Genomic DNA, 13,904 nt, shown 5'->3' with positions numbered 1-13,904 from the left:
GCAAAATGTAACGTTCGAAAGGTCATCGATTTCTACGAACTTCGAACTCTTAAATCGGCCTTCCTTCCCAACCAAACAAGAACGCGACGCTTCCACGAAATTCGCGCAGATAAAAAGAGTCGTCCGGGGCCGAGTATCGTACAGAAGACCTTGAAGAAGGAGAAACTTTTGCGCGTCCTATTATTCGACCTTGGATCGTGGCTCCACGTGCAGCGTGTTCGTGAATTCGTGCTTCCCTCGTTTCTCGCTTCTTTTATCTCCGCGCCTTACAAATCGACTGGATCGTGGAAAAATTTATTCCGTCGGCTATTTCTTTCCCAAAATATGTATGTATTCCCTTTTCACCCATCGACAACAGGCTCGCGTTACGAACCAAACCGAAGCATTCTCCTCTTCCTTCGCAGTTCGCTCTTACTCCTTTCAAACATTCATCTACGAAAATAAAAATTGGAAAACGAGGAGAAGCGTGGACCAAGTGTGAACGAAAATGAGTAGCTGCCACGAGTTAGCGAATTATGTAACGTATGTAAGTAGCTACACCGTGATCGTTCTCCTTTAATATCACGAATCGTCCAGCGGTCAGTCCATGTACATACAGTGGTATGTATTTCTTTAAGCAACATTTCGTTCGATTACATTCGGTTCTAAAGGCTAAACGTGAAACGGACGCGAGCGATCGAGTAAGTTGATAATCGCCATTGGATGAGTCACTAATCACCAAACAACGACAATAGCTCGTTAAAATTAATGAATTCGTGTTAGACTCCCGTACAAAGACTGACGTAACTAACCGTATAAATTTTTACGATCGCTTTCGAATAGTCTCGTGACTGTTTTTATTTTGCGGATACATATTGCGCGATCTATGGACGCGTGATTCGAGGCGATACCAGTTGTTGGACAAACTTGTGATAACGACGCGTAAGAAAGTGAACGGAAGCACTCTCTGTCATCGTGAACCTATCTTCTACTTACCTAGGTAGTCGAAAATCTCTATCTGAAACGGTTCAAATATGAGCTACGCAGCAGACGTTAGATTGTACATATATAGGATGCTAGCACCAGTTAGCGATAGCAGATAAAACGTACGTCGTATTTGTAAAAAAAAAACAGCGATAAGGAAGGAAGGAAGGAAAGGTGTACTGCATAGATATATGTACATATGTACATATGTATGTATATAAACTCGTAGCGGCTGTCAGACTATTTTGCGCAGCAACCCAGCCTATCGTCCGTCTTACGCTCTGCCGAAATTACGGCTTCTCCTTTGGCACCTGAACGCTCGATCCACCTATTTACTTACCTATGTATCTATACGTGTAACAGTCTTCGACTCTTCTTCCATTTCTTTCCAGTATACGTCATTTTTATGCCGTCACCTTACCAAATAAACCATTTCTTTTTTTCCTTATTTTTTCGGGTCCACGCCTAAATTCGTCATTTCACGCGATACACGCGGTAAAAGTAACTCAGGACTCGAGGGGGAATGCGAATGTTGAAAGTGGAAAAGAAAGTTCGTGAATCGATGGTATTGTAGGTGGGTGCTGCTGATTCGGCAACGAGCACCATTCGGTATACATACATACGTATAACTCTTGCCACTCGCACAAACAAACTCATGCTCATGCTGTGATTTTCTCCGACCGAATTTTACATCCTTTGAATTTTCTATTTAATCCAGTTCTCACGGGTAAGGACGACGCGTCGATCGAATTGATCCATTTATCCAACTTCCATTTAACGATACGGTACAATTCCTCGAATCGATATCTACCATCTTCCACAACTTTCAGCCCTTTACAACTTGGAGGTAATTTCTTTCCAAGCAATTTCACCATTTCAAACGTGCGAGAAAAATATCTTTGTCCTCTTCTAGTCAAACATTCCTCTTGTATAACTAATTCGACGCGTTATTATGATTGGCGGGCAAATACGCGATTATCGCATATCGATGACAAGGGTGATGCAATTACGACGATTGTGATACGTAAAACGACAAACTCGGGGCTATCGAATGAAACCTGCTACACATTCACGTACTCTTCGCGAGCTGTGAAATCACGATGATAAAATGAAACGGGAGAATAAGACGGGGGCTGTCGTTTTTTCATCTAATCGATCGATCGTTCGTTCGTTTGTTATATCATTTAGAGCTACGGTAATTCGTGCAAACTCGTTTTAACCTTAAAGTCGAATATATAAGAACGTGGGTCGAATGGCCGGGTAAACAATCGACCGTAGAAGCTTACGTAATAATAATACGACTAATAAACTTACGACGCAATACCGTGCTGATCATACGGGCAATAAGTTCACGCGATGTCGGCCGATTGAAAACAAACCTCGATGGCCGACACGAGTCTGCGCGTAGCGCAAGAATTATACAAGTCGCGTCTGTATGCGTACGTTCCTGAAACTACCACAGAAGCCCGAGCAATGTTCGTCTATCCCCTTCCGTTTCTCTTTCCCGTGCCCAGTTCTTTGTCCTCTCACCCCGTATTCATCTCACCGTGCACGTCCGCCGCGTATACACAGCCAGGCCCGTTCTCTCTCTCCTTCCCTCCAACTTCCTCTTTCTCTCTCTCGAACCTTCTTCTACGTCGCGTGATGTTATACGTGGCATTGTGCGCGTATCTCTTCCCAAAACACAACGTACCGCACGTCCGCCGCCGTCGTCATTTACCGTTCTCTATTTATCTGGCTCCGGTCCTTTATAACGCGGGTATAAATGATGCGAGATGTAAACATCTCGAGTACCTAATCCGACAATCGAACCGATTAACGCGTTTCCCACAAACTTTTCGTCGAAACATTCGCAAGAAATCTTACGTGCGAAATGGCGTTATTACCGGCATGTCGATTCCAAACATACGAGAACGAACAGTGATTCTCATGCGCTCCGATTGCGATCCCATTTGCCTTGAAGAAAACGACCACGCGACGCGACGGTAGAAGAAAAATAGAAAAACCGGTAGATAGTGCAAAAGGAAGAAAAACAGATGAAGCAGTTCGAAAGGTTCGCTTGTTTTCTCGATTTCCCTCGCAATTTTTAACGTAGATTCGTACTTTATCCAGCGACGTGTACATACGTACATACGTGATTGTGCAGGATTAGAAAATATTCATGGCGAATCCATTGAAAATAGATTCGTAAGTCACGTAAAACTTGCATCATACGATTCGGTAATTAGGTAGGTGGCACTGCATCGGTCGCGTCTCTGTGGGAGAGCCTCTGCTTTCGGCTGGGAGCTACGTGACGCGGCGCGGTTTCAGAGGGCGTCGACGAACTCGCCCGAGCCTACGTAGAAGCAACGGAAAGCCGCGAGGACAGCGTTGGAGGGGATCAGGGGACTCGTCGATGCTTGGTTAAACGGCGGCGCAGGAGAGAGCGGAGGGATTGTTAGTAAGCGAAGCGGCCATCTTGCGAGGCTCAGTCGGAAACCAACTGCCGAGCAGTGAGGGAAGGTAAACGAAAGAGGACCCGATGTGTTAGCCGAAGGATTTTTTAATGCGCTTCCGAGCTCGGTTACCGCTACGTGCGAGAAGCTGTGTGCGATACCGAGAACGGAGCACCGATTATCCAGAGATTTTCGTTAACGGAGAAACTCTGGTTTATCCGGCGAAGAGTCTCAAGACAGGAGGGGACAAGTGGCGGGTGCGGAGGTAGACGAAGTTGCGACGCTCGAGGTGAAGCCGGGGAATTGATGTGTGCAGTCTTGCTCAAATCTCGATTCTCGTGGAAGAAGCTCGACCGCTGATAACATCTCATCTGATTGAAGCCAGTGGCGAGAAACGATAGGACGTCTATTCGTTCGGATTATCAGAGAGTCCGGATAGAAGAGAAGAAAGAACGACGGATAAGAGAGAAAGAGAGAGAAGAAGAAAAGAAGAAAGAAAAGTGTAGTGTCTGAAAGTCTGTGATAGTATTTATTCAAACGATTCAGCTACGACGCAGATCGTCTACCACAGTGAAAACAACGTTTGTTGCTCGAATAGATCACACGAGATAGAAAAACAGAGGAATAGATAGCCTTTGTATATTTATTTATATCTGTGATACCGACACTGATATACATCGAACTATCCCGAAGTGTGAGAGACAAAAAGGGTACTACGTTGTCGGTAGAGGGGGAGTGAAGTAAAGATCGAGGAAAGCAGGCGGAGCTGAAACATAGTATATTCGAAGAAAAACGCGACTTGGGAAATCAAGATTGCGGGAAAGAAGATTATATCAGTATCTTAGTGGATATAGATGTTTTTGTATATACGACTGACTCTTTTTTACAATTATTGATATCTGATTAGGGGGGAGATAGAGAGAGAGAGAGAGAGAGGGGGGGGGAGAAAAAGTATAGTTAGCGTTTCACTGTTATTCGTTGAACGAGAAAGAGTCGGGAGACTCTTTTCTGAATACCAAACACAACCGGAGCAGCATTGTCGCGTGCAAAAATGGTGGAGAAAATCTTGGAAGAACGAGAGGACGGGTGTCAGGAGGCTGGGCGAGGTAGGAATACTTTTTGCTAACTGATATCAATTAATTTTCTCTTCGAACATATATCGAAACACGATCATTTACGAGTTGCTAGATTACAACACTAGATTTACTATGTTCATTTTTATCTTTTCCTGGTGTTGGTATCGGGGAAAAAATGATTCGCAGTAATAACGATGGATGTTGGTTCGTTTTTTAATTTAACCTTCCTCTCCCTGTATTTTACCCGAATGAACTTCTGGCATGTCTCTAATTTGAAAAAAGGATATCGTTTCGATACGAACTTGTTCGGTGTTCGCGAACAAAAAGAAAAATATAGTTTCAATTAACACGTACAAACTTAGTTTATAAGGAGAAAAAGCGTACGGAATAAGCAATGGTGTATGTATTAACAGTTAAGAATTTTCAAGAACAATCGGTGTGGAGAAACACGGTACGTGACAATCGAACTCGGTTGACGGAAGAACTTTCTCGAAGCCGGTACGCGCGCTGCCAACGCGTTTTCTTCACTTCGTGTTTTCCGTTTCACTACAAATCGTACTACACTTTGTTCGAACGCGTTTGTAGAAATTCGAGTTTTATTCACTTGCCAATGATAAAGTAGAAAATGAGCTTCCTCCTACATTTCCCACGTAATTTAAAAACAGTGCATTTTTCTATGGTTAAGTTTCGACCAGGTAATCTCAACGATCACCGATATCTGTAAAATCGAAATTGAGTCGATTAATCGAATCGAGGCTCCCGGTGATTTTTATTTAGGCTATAAGAGGTTTCGGATCTCTGGTACGATAATTATATATATCTCGAAAGTAGTGTTCCGTGTATTTAACACGTTAAGCGTGGTGTCAGTCCGCGGGGACTGACAGTGAACTTTCCGTTTAGGCGGAGTCGGTCCGTGGAGACTGACAATGAACTTTTCGTTTGGGTGGCGTCGATCCGTGGGACCAGCAGTATCATGTTTAAAAAATAAATGAACACTTCTTCTATCAACCTGGAGGGGTATTTCTTCATCTGAATGCTGTGTGAGCGCATTTGTTATCTTCTGTTTATACTCTATAACCGAACAGCTCGCGAAGTGATCGCCACTGTCTGCCGCCTGAACGGAAAGCAGAGCGAAATCGGCTCTCCGCGCTCAACGTGTCAGGGTAATAACAAGCATTGATCATTCCATTATATATTTTATTTCACGCGTGCAAAATTGTCATTTTTAGTACTTTATTTTTCTGCTCGATTCGTTTTATGCAATTTATAATATTGCATCAAGTAGCTAGCTATATATTTGAAATATTTGATGGCAGTAGAGAGAAGAACAGACAAAATCACTTCGTTTCGAAACGCTCACCGGTTTTTGAGGGGCAAGAGCAGGAGGAGGGATGATGTGATCAAGTACCAAGAGCGAGGGGCGGAGGCAAAGGGTGCGATGAGCAATGGTAGTGGGGTATGAAGGGGGGGGAAGCAGCGGCAGCTGTGGCTGGCGAAACAGGGGGTGCTATGACGACGTAGCACGCATAGTTGAATTATTTTGGAGGGACGAAGTGGGTTAGTCGGTTCGCGCGTTCCGAGTTCGAGGCAAATCGTGAAGGGCGTCGGTAAGGGCAACCCAAACAAAGGATGGTTGAGAAGCAGTGAAAGTTTGGGGGGTTGTGTGTGTGTGCGCGCGCGCGCGTCATGCATGCATGTATGTATGTCAGACTCCTCTCATTCTCTTACCCTTCGTTTTAAAGGGAATGATTTGTTTCGAAGGACAAAAGGAAGTATGTGTTCTGGCTCTTGAAAAAGGGGAGCTATCGAACAACATTGAAAATAAAACCCTTTCACGAACAGAGCGAGTTGGACTGATCGATATCGCATGTACCTTAATCAATCTTATTTTAATGTGATAAAATTGATAAATTCTCACGAATACTTTTTTTTTAATGAGACTAATAAAGAAGTAGGGTCGTGTAACGTCTTTAACCTTGAAACTTGTTAACATTCGAGTAAATTCAATTTTCTTCGCATTCTGTTGTTAAACGTCGAACAAATGCTGGAGAGTAAAATTTACTTTGACGGAATATTTGTTTAGTGCGTATTTTTTCTTACTTTATTTCAATGCTGCCTCCTTTTTCAGTCGGTCTTCTTTTGTTCTGTTCGTTGTCACGGTTTTTTGCGAATGCAGCAACGACATTATCGTACGTGCATAGGTATCTCGCATAAGATGGCGGCGTTCCTTTTCTGTGCCAGTCATTGAACTTCTCTTAGCGCTCAGTGTTTGGCCAGTGTGCGAACAACTAAAATCTATCGACCAAATTACACTTCTGCCCGAAAATCACATTTCGAATTATTCCGTTTACGATTCTCATCGTGCACGACAATGCAGGACAATAATTATTGCAGGACAATAATTTCGAATTATTCACAGGGAACTGTTTGCTTTCGCATTCGATTGTCGGTATTCGTTTACGGCAGTCGGTGCACAACAATCTCAACGATCAACCACAGCGCCGAATCGTAATAATTTTATAGTGGTTAGGAAGGAGAGTAGTTATTGGAAGGAGGAAAGAGATAGGGCGGAAAAGGAAAGAGAAATAGTAGTAGGTGTGTTTCGTCTCGTAGGAATTGACGATGAAAATTTGTCGAGAGAGATTGATGTTTCGCCAGTTAGTCCGTTGCCCTCTGGTGGTGGAGCATAAGAGGTATATAACAGAGAGTCTCGGCACAGTTTCGTTATTCCGCTGCTGTTCGTTGTTCATTCCATCGAATATGGTCGCGCGCGCAGAATTTCTTCCCGACGACCCACGCGACAACAACTCGTGCACTTTCGACTTAAAGGAGTGGCGTTCATGCCCGACTCCTCATATTTTACTGGCTGGTATTTACGTCTATTCCGAGGTATATAATGGCGTTTGAAAATTTTCATATGCGTTTGGACTGCATTTTCTTTTCTTTCAGCAATTGCAAATAACGAGCAACGAGCCAGCGTGTGCGATATCGATACGATATCAACAGCTCCGTGTTGACCTTGCTCGCGTAAATTGTATCGAAAGAATTGTTTCCACGATTAGCAGACGAGCGCTCTCTCTTCCAGTACTTGTCTTTGTTGTAACCGACGGTGCGAATAAATTTCGAATTATTTGGAACGTAGACGATATTAGCTCGAACGTAACGATGCAACGATCGTGTTATAGAAACGAATGAAATATGTAATAATCATCTATGACTGATAAGGTAAATATTATTAATACGCGTAAAGAGAAGGATGACTAATGCCGTGGCGCGTTGGTTTTGCGGTCGGGCAACGCGTAGATAAACGTGTACGAGAATAAACGATATGTACTATGTCTGGTAACGCGTTAACGAAAGCGGGAGTTGTGTGTCACGTGTAATACCCACCCGGCTGGCTGATTCTCGAGAAATTCCGCCTGCGAATAAACAACCGTTGCGTAACTTCTGCTTATTGCCTATTACCCCACTTCGCATCTCGGGTCTTATTTCTCTACCTTCTTCGAGATCTGATCTTGGTTCGGTTTTGTTGGTCGGGGTACGCTTCGTTCACCCTTTTCTACATTCCTAATCGATACCGTAAAATGCCACTTTACGTACAGGCCGGACTGGAAATAGAATACATCGATCGTCTTTTTAATCATACGACAGTCGATTCGTTTAGTTTCGAGATTACGCCGAAGCATGCTCATTCATGATCAATGATCAATTGAAACATGCGGTTGCAACGTTTTTGTTTTTCAGAAGATGCAAAATGCAGGGACACCGTGAGCACAACGGGGGAATCTATGAACACGGTGCAAGCTCGACAAGAGGAGGCCAGGCGTAAGAGACGCAGAAAGAAACGCTCTGGTTCTTCCTTGATGTCTTCTTGTTTTCAAGGTAATATCTTCGATTGGTACATATAAAGATTTGGTGCGCGAAAACTAAGGAAATATCGATAACGGTGCACATAAAACGAATCACAATGGTAACTTTTTCATTCGATGTTAAATCATTAGTTGAACAGTAAAGGACATTAATTCTGACATACTGTGTACACACGTACAAAGGAGCGAGTGTCCAGTTAGTGGCCTATGTGACTCGTGTGCTCCGGTGACTTGCATTTCACATAGGTATCTGACCTTGCACAAGTTCAGAACGTTCGAGAAACTCGCGTAAAACTGCCGATCAGAGTACGATCGATCGAACGCGCAAGCTCGAATTTTGTTCGTTCTCAGTGCAACGGCCGACAATTTTTCTACACTTACTTGCTGAACGTATATTTCGTCAGAGGAGCAGCAGAGTACACGATCGACTACTCGTTTTTCCCCTTCGTGCGGATATTCTGCTTTCGAAAAAATCATGAAAAAAAGAAAGACACTGTTTTAGACTTGCGCTCCGGAACATAGAAGAGATGAACATAATGGATGGATATAATTTTTCTGAAAAACCACTGACCGAGTTCATTGGTTTAGACCGTTACGTCACACAGTCTATACGATCGATTCGTATAAAGCAGAGTTTCGTGTTCGAGAAGCTTCCACTCCGTACTTATATCCTACACGCTAAAATCTGGGGCACGGGTTCACTCGTCGATATATCTGGAGCTTCATTGCCTCTTCACATTTTTACTACCGTTCCTTCTCCATCTTTGTCCTTCCTCGCGTATAATTTAAACATGCTTTCCATGTAATTTTCCAATTTTAAGTTACAAAAACAGTAGGTACGTTCAGTCTTTCAAATATTCCAATCTGTTCACGTACGTTAGGGTACATTACATAACACGTAACATTTTTGCTAACAGTTCAGAGTGAACGAATTATTCGTTGACGCATTTAAGCGTATTCAACGGGTGGGTTAGGTTAGGTATAATTGAGCAACACGAACTCGTATTACGTGTTAAATGTGCGTGTTACGATGAAATTCGACGTATCGATTATGCATTATGATATGAAATAAACGGGTACAGAAGCTGTTGTACAATTTGGCGTAGAAAGCATGGGAGGTGTATTATCGGCTTCTGGTTGCTAGGAGGTATTCGGCGGTGTTGCCAAGCAGAATCGTATCTTTGGCGTGAGGCAAAATGAGTAGAGGCCGCAGGAGGGAGAGCAACCGTGTGGGTTAGGGAACAGAAAAGGGAAGGTAAAAGAGAGTTGATAGCAGCTTGCAATGCTACATATGTAGTTGAAACGTTGAACGAGGGAACGAACGAACGACCGACGAGTTGGGTAGAATGGACCGAACCGGACCGGACCGGAACGGAACGGAACGGAAGCGAAGCATCGTGTTCACAGGAGTGTGGCGGAAGGGAGGGGAAGGAGCTGGGCGGAGCGGGAGAGAGGTAGAGAGGCGAGAGAGAACGGGGAGTTTAAAGACCTCGGAAAGGGAGAGACGGAAAGAATATGTTTATATGCGCAGTAGATATTGCGTGCGACGATGCTTTCGTTGTGTGATCCCCCCCCCCAAGCTTTAACATTGTTTAACTTAACACGGCTTCGATTTGATCCCACCTTCTACCTGTTACGACGAAAACGAAGAAAAGGTGATTGAACAACCAGTATTTTCAATGATATTAATAATTCACGTAGGTATATGTATGCGATTAAAATAAGCTGCTCTTACGAGTAATAATAGTGATAATAAAGAACACTCTTGCTACGAAACTTGGATCAGTTTGCGTACGTGACGCCAGTCGTGATTATTTTCGGACGAGAATCTCTCTCTCTCTCTCTCTCTCTCTCTCTCTCTCTTTCTGGTCTGATGTTGTTCATTATATGCTCTAAAGTTTGCTTATCCGTTGAACGCGTACTCCTCGAACTAAAATTTTGATACTTGTTTCAGAACTGTACAGATTGACTGGTGAAGTTCTTGGAGAAGGTGCTTACGCCTCGGTTCAGACTTGTAGGTCGCTCTACACGGATCTCGAGTATGCCGTTAAAATCATCGACAAAATTCCTGGACATGCACGCGCGCGTGTTTTCAAAGAAGTCGAGACGTTTCATCATTGTCAGGGGCATCCGAATATCATTCAGCTAATCGAGTTTTTCGAAGACGAAGAGAAGTTTTATCTGGTATTCGAGAAGGTAAACGGTGGTCAACTGTTGAATCGAATTCAAGAGAGGATTCATTTCAGCGAGCGAGAAGCGAGTCAAATAGTCCGGGAGATCGCAAGCGCGTTAAATTTCCTTCACAAGAAAGGTAAGAATGGCGCAAATTGTATACGTATATAAGTACGTAAGTACGTATGTACGTACAATGTATGTTAACCGAGACCGTTTTGTTGGTTGTATCCCGTTAGGTATCGCCCACAGGGATCTGAAACCGGAAAACATTCTGTGCGTGTATCCAGATAAACTGATACCGATTAAAGTGTGCGACTTCGATCTTGGTTCGGGCATCAAATTCAACAACTCGCTGTCCAGTCCTGTAGCTACGCCGCAACTTCTAACTCCGGTTGGCAGCGCTGACTTCATGGCTCCGGAAGTTGTCGAAGCTTTCATCGGGGAAGCAAATTATTACGATAAACGATGCGATCTATGGAGCCTTGGCGTGATCATGTACATTCTTCTCTGTGGTTATCCACCTTTCTACGGGAATTGCGGTTCCGACTGCGGCTGGGAGCGAGGAGAGCATTGTCAGGCTTGCCAAGAGCTCCTGTTTACCAGTATTCAAGAGGGCAGGTATGAATTTCCGGACAACGAATGGAGCTGCATTTCGGAGGACGCGAAAGATTTGATCAGAGGTCTGCTTGTGAAGGAAGCCCATCAAAGACTCAGTGCCGAGAGTATTTTGAAACATCCATGGATCAATCCTGGTCCGAGCCTGGTTGAAAATACCGAGAAATCTCTCAAGACTCCTCATATAATCAGGTAGGTTCGTTATGTACGAAAAGTACCGAAATAGCAGGCGGCGACGGCGGAGGCGCGCGTTCGATTCGAAAGTCTTGTTCCACCACCGTGTCCATGCGTGCGTGTATGTGCATCGTTTATACGCTATCATAATATAAACGGTATATCTATTTTTGCTCGCAGGAGGAACAATTCCGCCAGAGAACTGTCGGTGTTCGCCGAATCGGCAATGGCTGTGAATCGCGTGGTACTTCAACATTTCTCCGTGAATTTGGAGGAGTTATCGGAGAACAGGGAGCCAAGATTGTCCACTTCGTCGACGGACGAAGATAACCATCCGTATGGACACATGTCCGACTCTAGCAGCGAACTGTCGGAGCACAGTAAGCTTTGCGCAACTCATTCCTCGAACGAGTTCGATGCGAACTCGCGCCAGAAGTCTTGCTCGGTTCATTCGAGCATCGATCTGACCGATTCGAAAACCATCGGGGGAAAGAATCGGCTTGTGATCGGTAAAGATTCCTCCCTGCATCAGTTGTTCGGCTTGTCACCGCCTAGCGAGAGCCGTTTGATGCAGCGCCGTCTAAAAGCTCGCTCGGATCTTCTCGAACGTCAAACCAACAAAGCAGTGATCGCTTCACCGAGTGGCTGAAAGGTGACAACATCTTTTGCGGGAAAAGGAAAAAAAAAACAAAGATCTCCTTTCTTGGTAGCGCGTATTATTCGTATTTACACGTCTGCATATAGGGATATGAAAAGATTTACAGTAATGTTATCTATCGGGGCACCTTCACCAAGGGTAACGACGATAGAAACGATTCTATGATTGGCTAAACGAAGGTCGTGTGTGTTACTTTACGAATATCCAGAGCCACTAGATAATGATTATAGACGCGCGACAATTGACGATTATTGCACACACCGCTCTATACATATAACAATACACACACCAACGTCACATGACAGTCAGATGGACAATAATTATTCGCGATCTTGTATTCTATTCACTTTGTATTCTACGGAATTAAAGAAAAGAAACATCTCGTACCCAAACATTGCTCTTTCTTTTATCGTCGTTTCTTTTTTTTTTCTTTTCTTATTCATACTTTTTTGCTTTCTTTTTCTTTTTAATGCAGTTACAATTTGGATAAAGTATCATGGAGACGCGTTAAACAATATGAACGAACATAGAGCGAACACACCGTGGGCCCGATAAAACACGCATCTGCATCCATTGTGAATAAACAAACGGTCGCACGCGCGCTCGTATTTAAACTGGAGTGTGAATTGAAGGCATTTTTAGTCTCGGACATGTAAAGTCTGCAATGTGTGCATTCCATTGTCGGGGTAATCATTTGAAAACCTGTACGTATAGCATAATATAAAGGATAACGTGTATAACATACATACGGTAGATAATCTTCCTGTACTTTCGCTATTATAGTACGTAGAAGAGTAATATGCTCGTTCATATCGATTTATCGAGACGACAGATGCACGAACGGACGCGAAAGAAGAGAAAGACATGGATACATTTTTGTTCTTAGCATTAGAAAGAAAATCTTTTGCGGTTCATATATGTACATACGCGTACACCAGCTTTTTCTTTGCTTTCTTGCTTTTTTGCTTTTTTGCTTTCTTACTTTTCATTAAATGTATTTCACTTAAGGAAGAGTGTACGAGTTAACGAAATATTTTCAAGTTTCTCTTCTTTCCTGATCATGTGTTCGAGAATGATAAACAACAACTGCGCGACACATCCTCGAAAAAGAACAAAAAAAAGAAAAAAGTAAAAAAAGAAAAACAGCGCGAGTAGCGCTCACAAGAGTGAAACGCGCGCGTCTTCTTGGTGCATGTTACGAATAGTTTGCTCAGTAGGTTTCTAAGAATGTAGTAGAGTGTAAGTCCGAAAATGTCGCAAATAAATATATCCAAGAAAGGAAAGAACCACCCGCGTTCGTGTCGAGAGCAAAAAGGGGCGACAACTACGACGGTCATTTTTTGTAAATGTCTCTTAAGTATCTTTGTAGAGAGTTAGTGTGTAAGGAAGATAAGGAAAAAAAAACAGTTAGTTTAACAGAAAATTGAAAAAAAAGGGAAAAATTACAGAAAAAATTGTACCTGCGTCGTAAGTGATTAAGAAAAAGTATACCGAGTGAAAGAGGGAGCGTGAAAAGGAGGAGAAGTACAGAGATCAGAGATTGAGAGCGATTCCCGTGCACGCGGCCGCGCGTTCACAGGAACATTTTCTCGAAGAACCTAGATTACACGAAATCACATCCATTAATTATTGTTACGTATTTTTGTAGAGTTTTATCGATGAAATGTGGTTTTATCATCTGCCCACCTACAGTCGCGATCACCCCCCCATCCTTCCCCCCCCCCCCCTCTCTCTCTCTCTCTCTCTCTCTATCGATTACAGTCGATTAGTTCCCTTTCGATTAATGATTTTCACTTCCACAAAATATATCAAACGTGTGTATACGTTTTGCATTGTTGCACATGCGTATATAATAGAGTGTAAATTATCGAAAATTTCATGGAATGTTCAATTGCGCGCGCGCGCATCTACATACTACTATTCCAGAAAACAATTTTTC

General features: G+C 43.3%; 2 protein-coding genes across 3 annotated transcripts in view; one reads left to right on the top strand and one right to left on the bottom strand.

Moving 5' to 3' along the window:
- Positions 1–1,365, bottom strand: part of LOC108579302 (nitric oxide-associated protein 1) — an 11,485-nt gene extending 10,120 nt beyond the window's left edge. The window contains 1 exon segment of the mRNA XM_017942809.1: positions 1,318–1,365. Coding sequence (XP_017798298.1) covers positions 1,318–1,365 — 48 coding nt within the window.
- A 1,355-nt stretch (positions 1,366–2,720) lies between these two features.
- On the top strand, positions 2,721–13,685 carry LOC108579400 (MAP kinase-interacting serine/threonine-protein kinase 1-like). Of its 2 annotated transcripts, XM_017942926.1 has the most exons (6): positions 2,721–3,016; positions 3,192–4,504; positions 8,219–8,356; positions 10,298–10,654; positions 10,755–11,325; positions 11,488–13,685. In XM_017942926.1, exons 2-6 carry the CDS (start codon positions 4,450–4,452, stop codon positions 11,954–11,956), a joined length of 1,590 nt encoding a protein of 529 aa, XP_017798415.1. In that variant the 5' UTR covers positions 2,721–3,016; positions 3,192–4,449; the 3' UTR covers positions 11,957–13,685. The 2 variants fall into 2 exon arrangements, with proteins under 2 accessions (XP_017798415.1, XP_017798417.1); XM_017942928.1 differs by lacking the exons at positions 2,721–3,016; positions 3,192–4,504 and adding an exon at positions 7,183–7,363.
- Positions 13,686–13,904: the final 219 nt, after the last annotated feature.

This window comes from Habropoda laboriosa, unplaced genomic scaffold (genome assembly GCF_001263275.1).
Source record: "Habropoda laboriosa isolate 0110345459 unplaced genomic scaffold, ASM126327v1 scaffold76, whole genome shotgun sequence".
In the NCBI taxonomy this organism is placed as follows: Eukaryota; Metazoa; Arthropoda; class Insecta; order Hymenoptera; family Apidae; genus Habropoda; species Habropoda laboriosa.
This window is presented reverse-complemented; position numbering and strand designations above follow the sequence as displayed.

What these genes read in the sequence shown, in the direction of transcription:
- LOC108579400 (XM_017942926.1), top strand. Translation starts at nt 4,450, where the DNA reads ATGGTGGAGAAAATCTTGGAAGAACGAGAGGACGGGTGTCAGGAGGCT. An exon ending in GTGTCAGGAGGCTGGGCGAG is followed by an intron (nt 4,505 to 8,218) that starts GTAGGAATACTT and finishes TTTGTTTTTCAG; the next exon opens with AAGATGCAAAATGCAGGGAC. An exon ending in AAGACTCCTCATATAATCAG is followed by an intron (nt 11,326 to 11,487) that starts GTAGGTTCGTTA and finishes TTTTGCTCGCAG; the next exon opens with GAGGAACAATTCCGCCAGAG.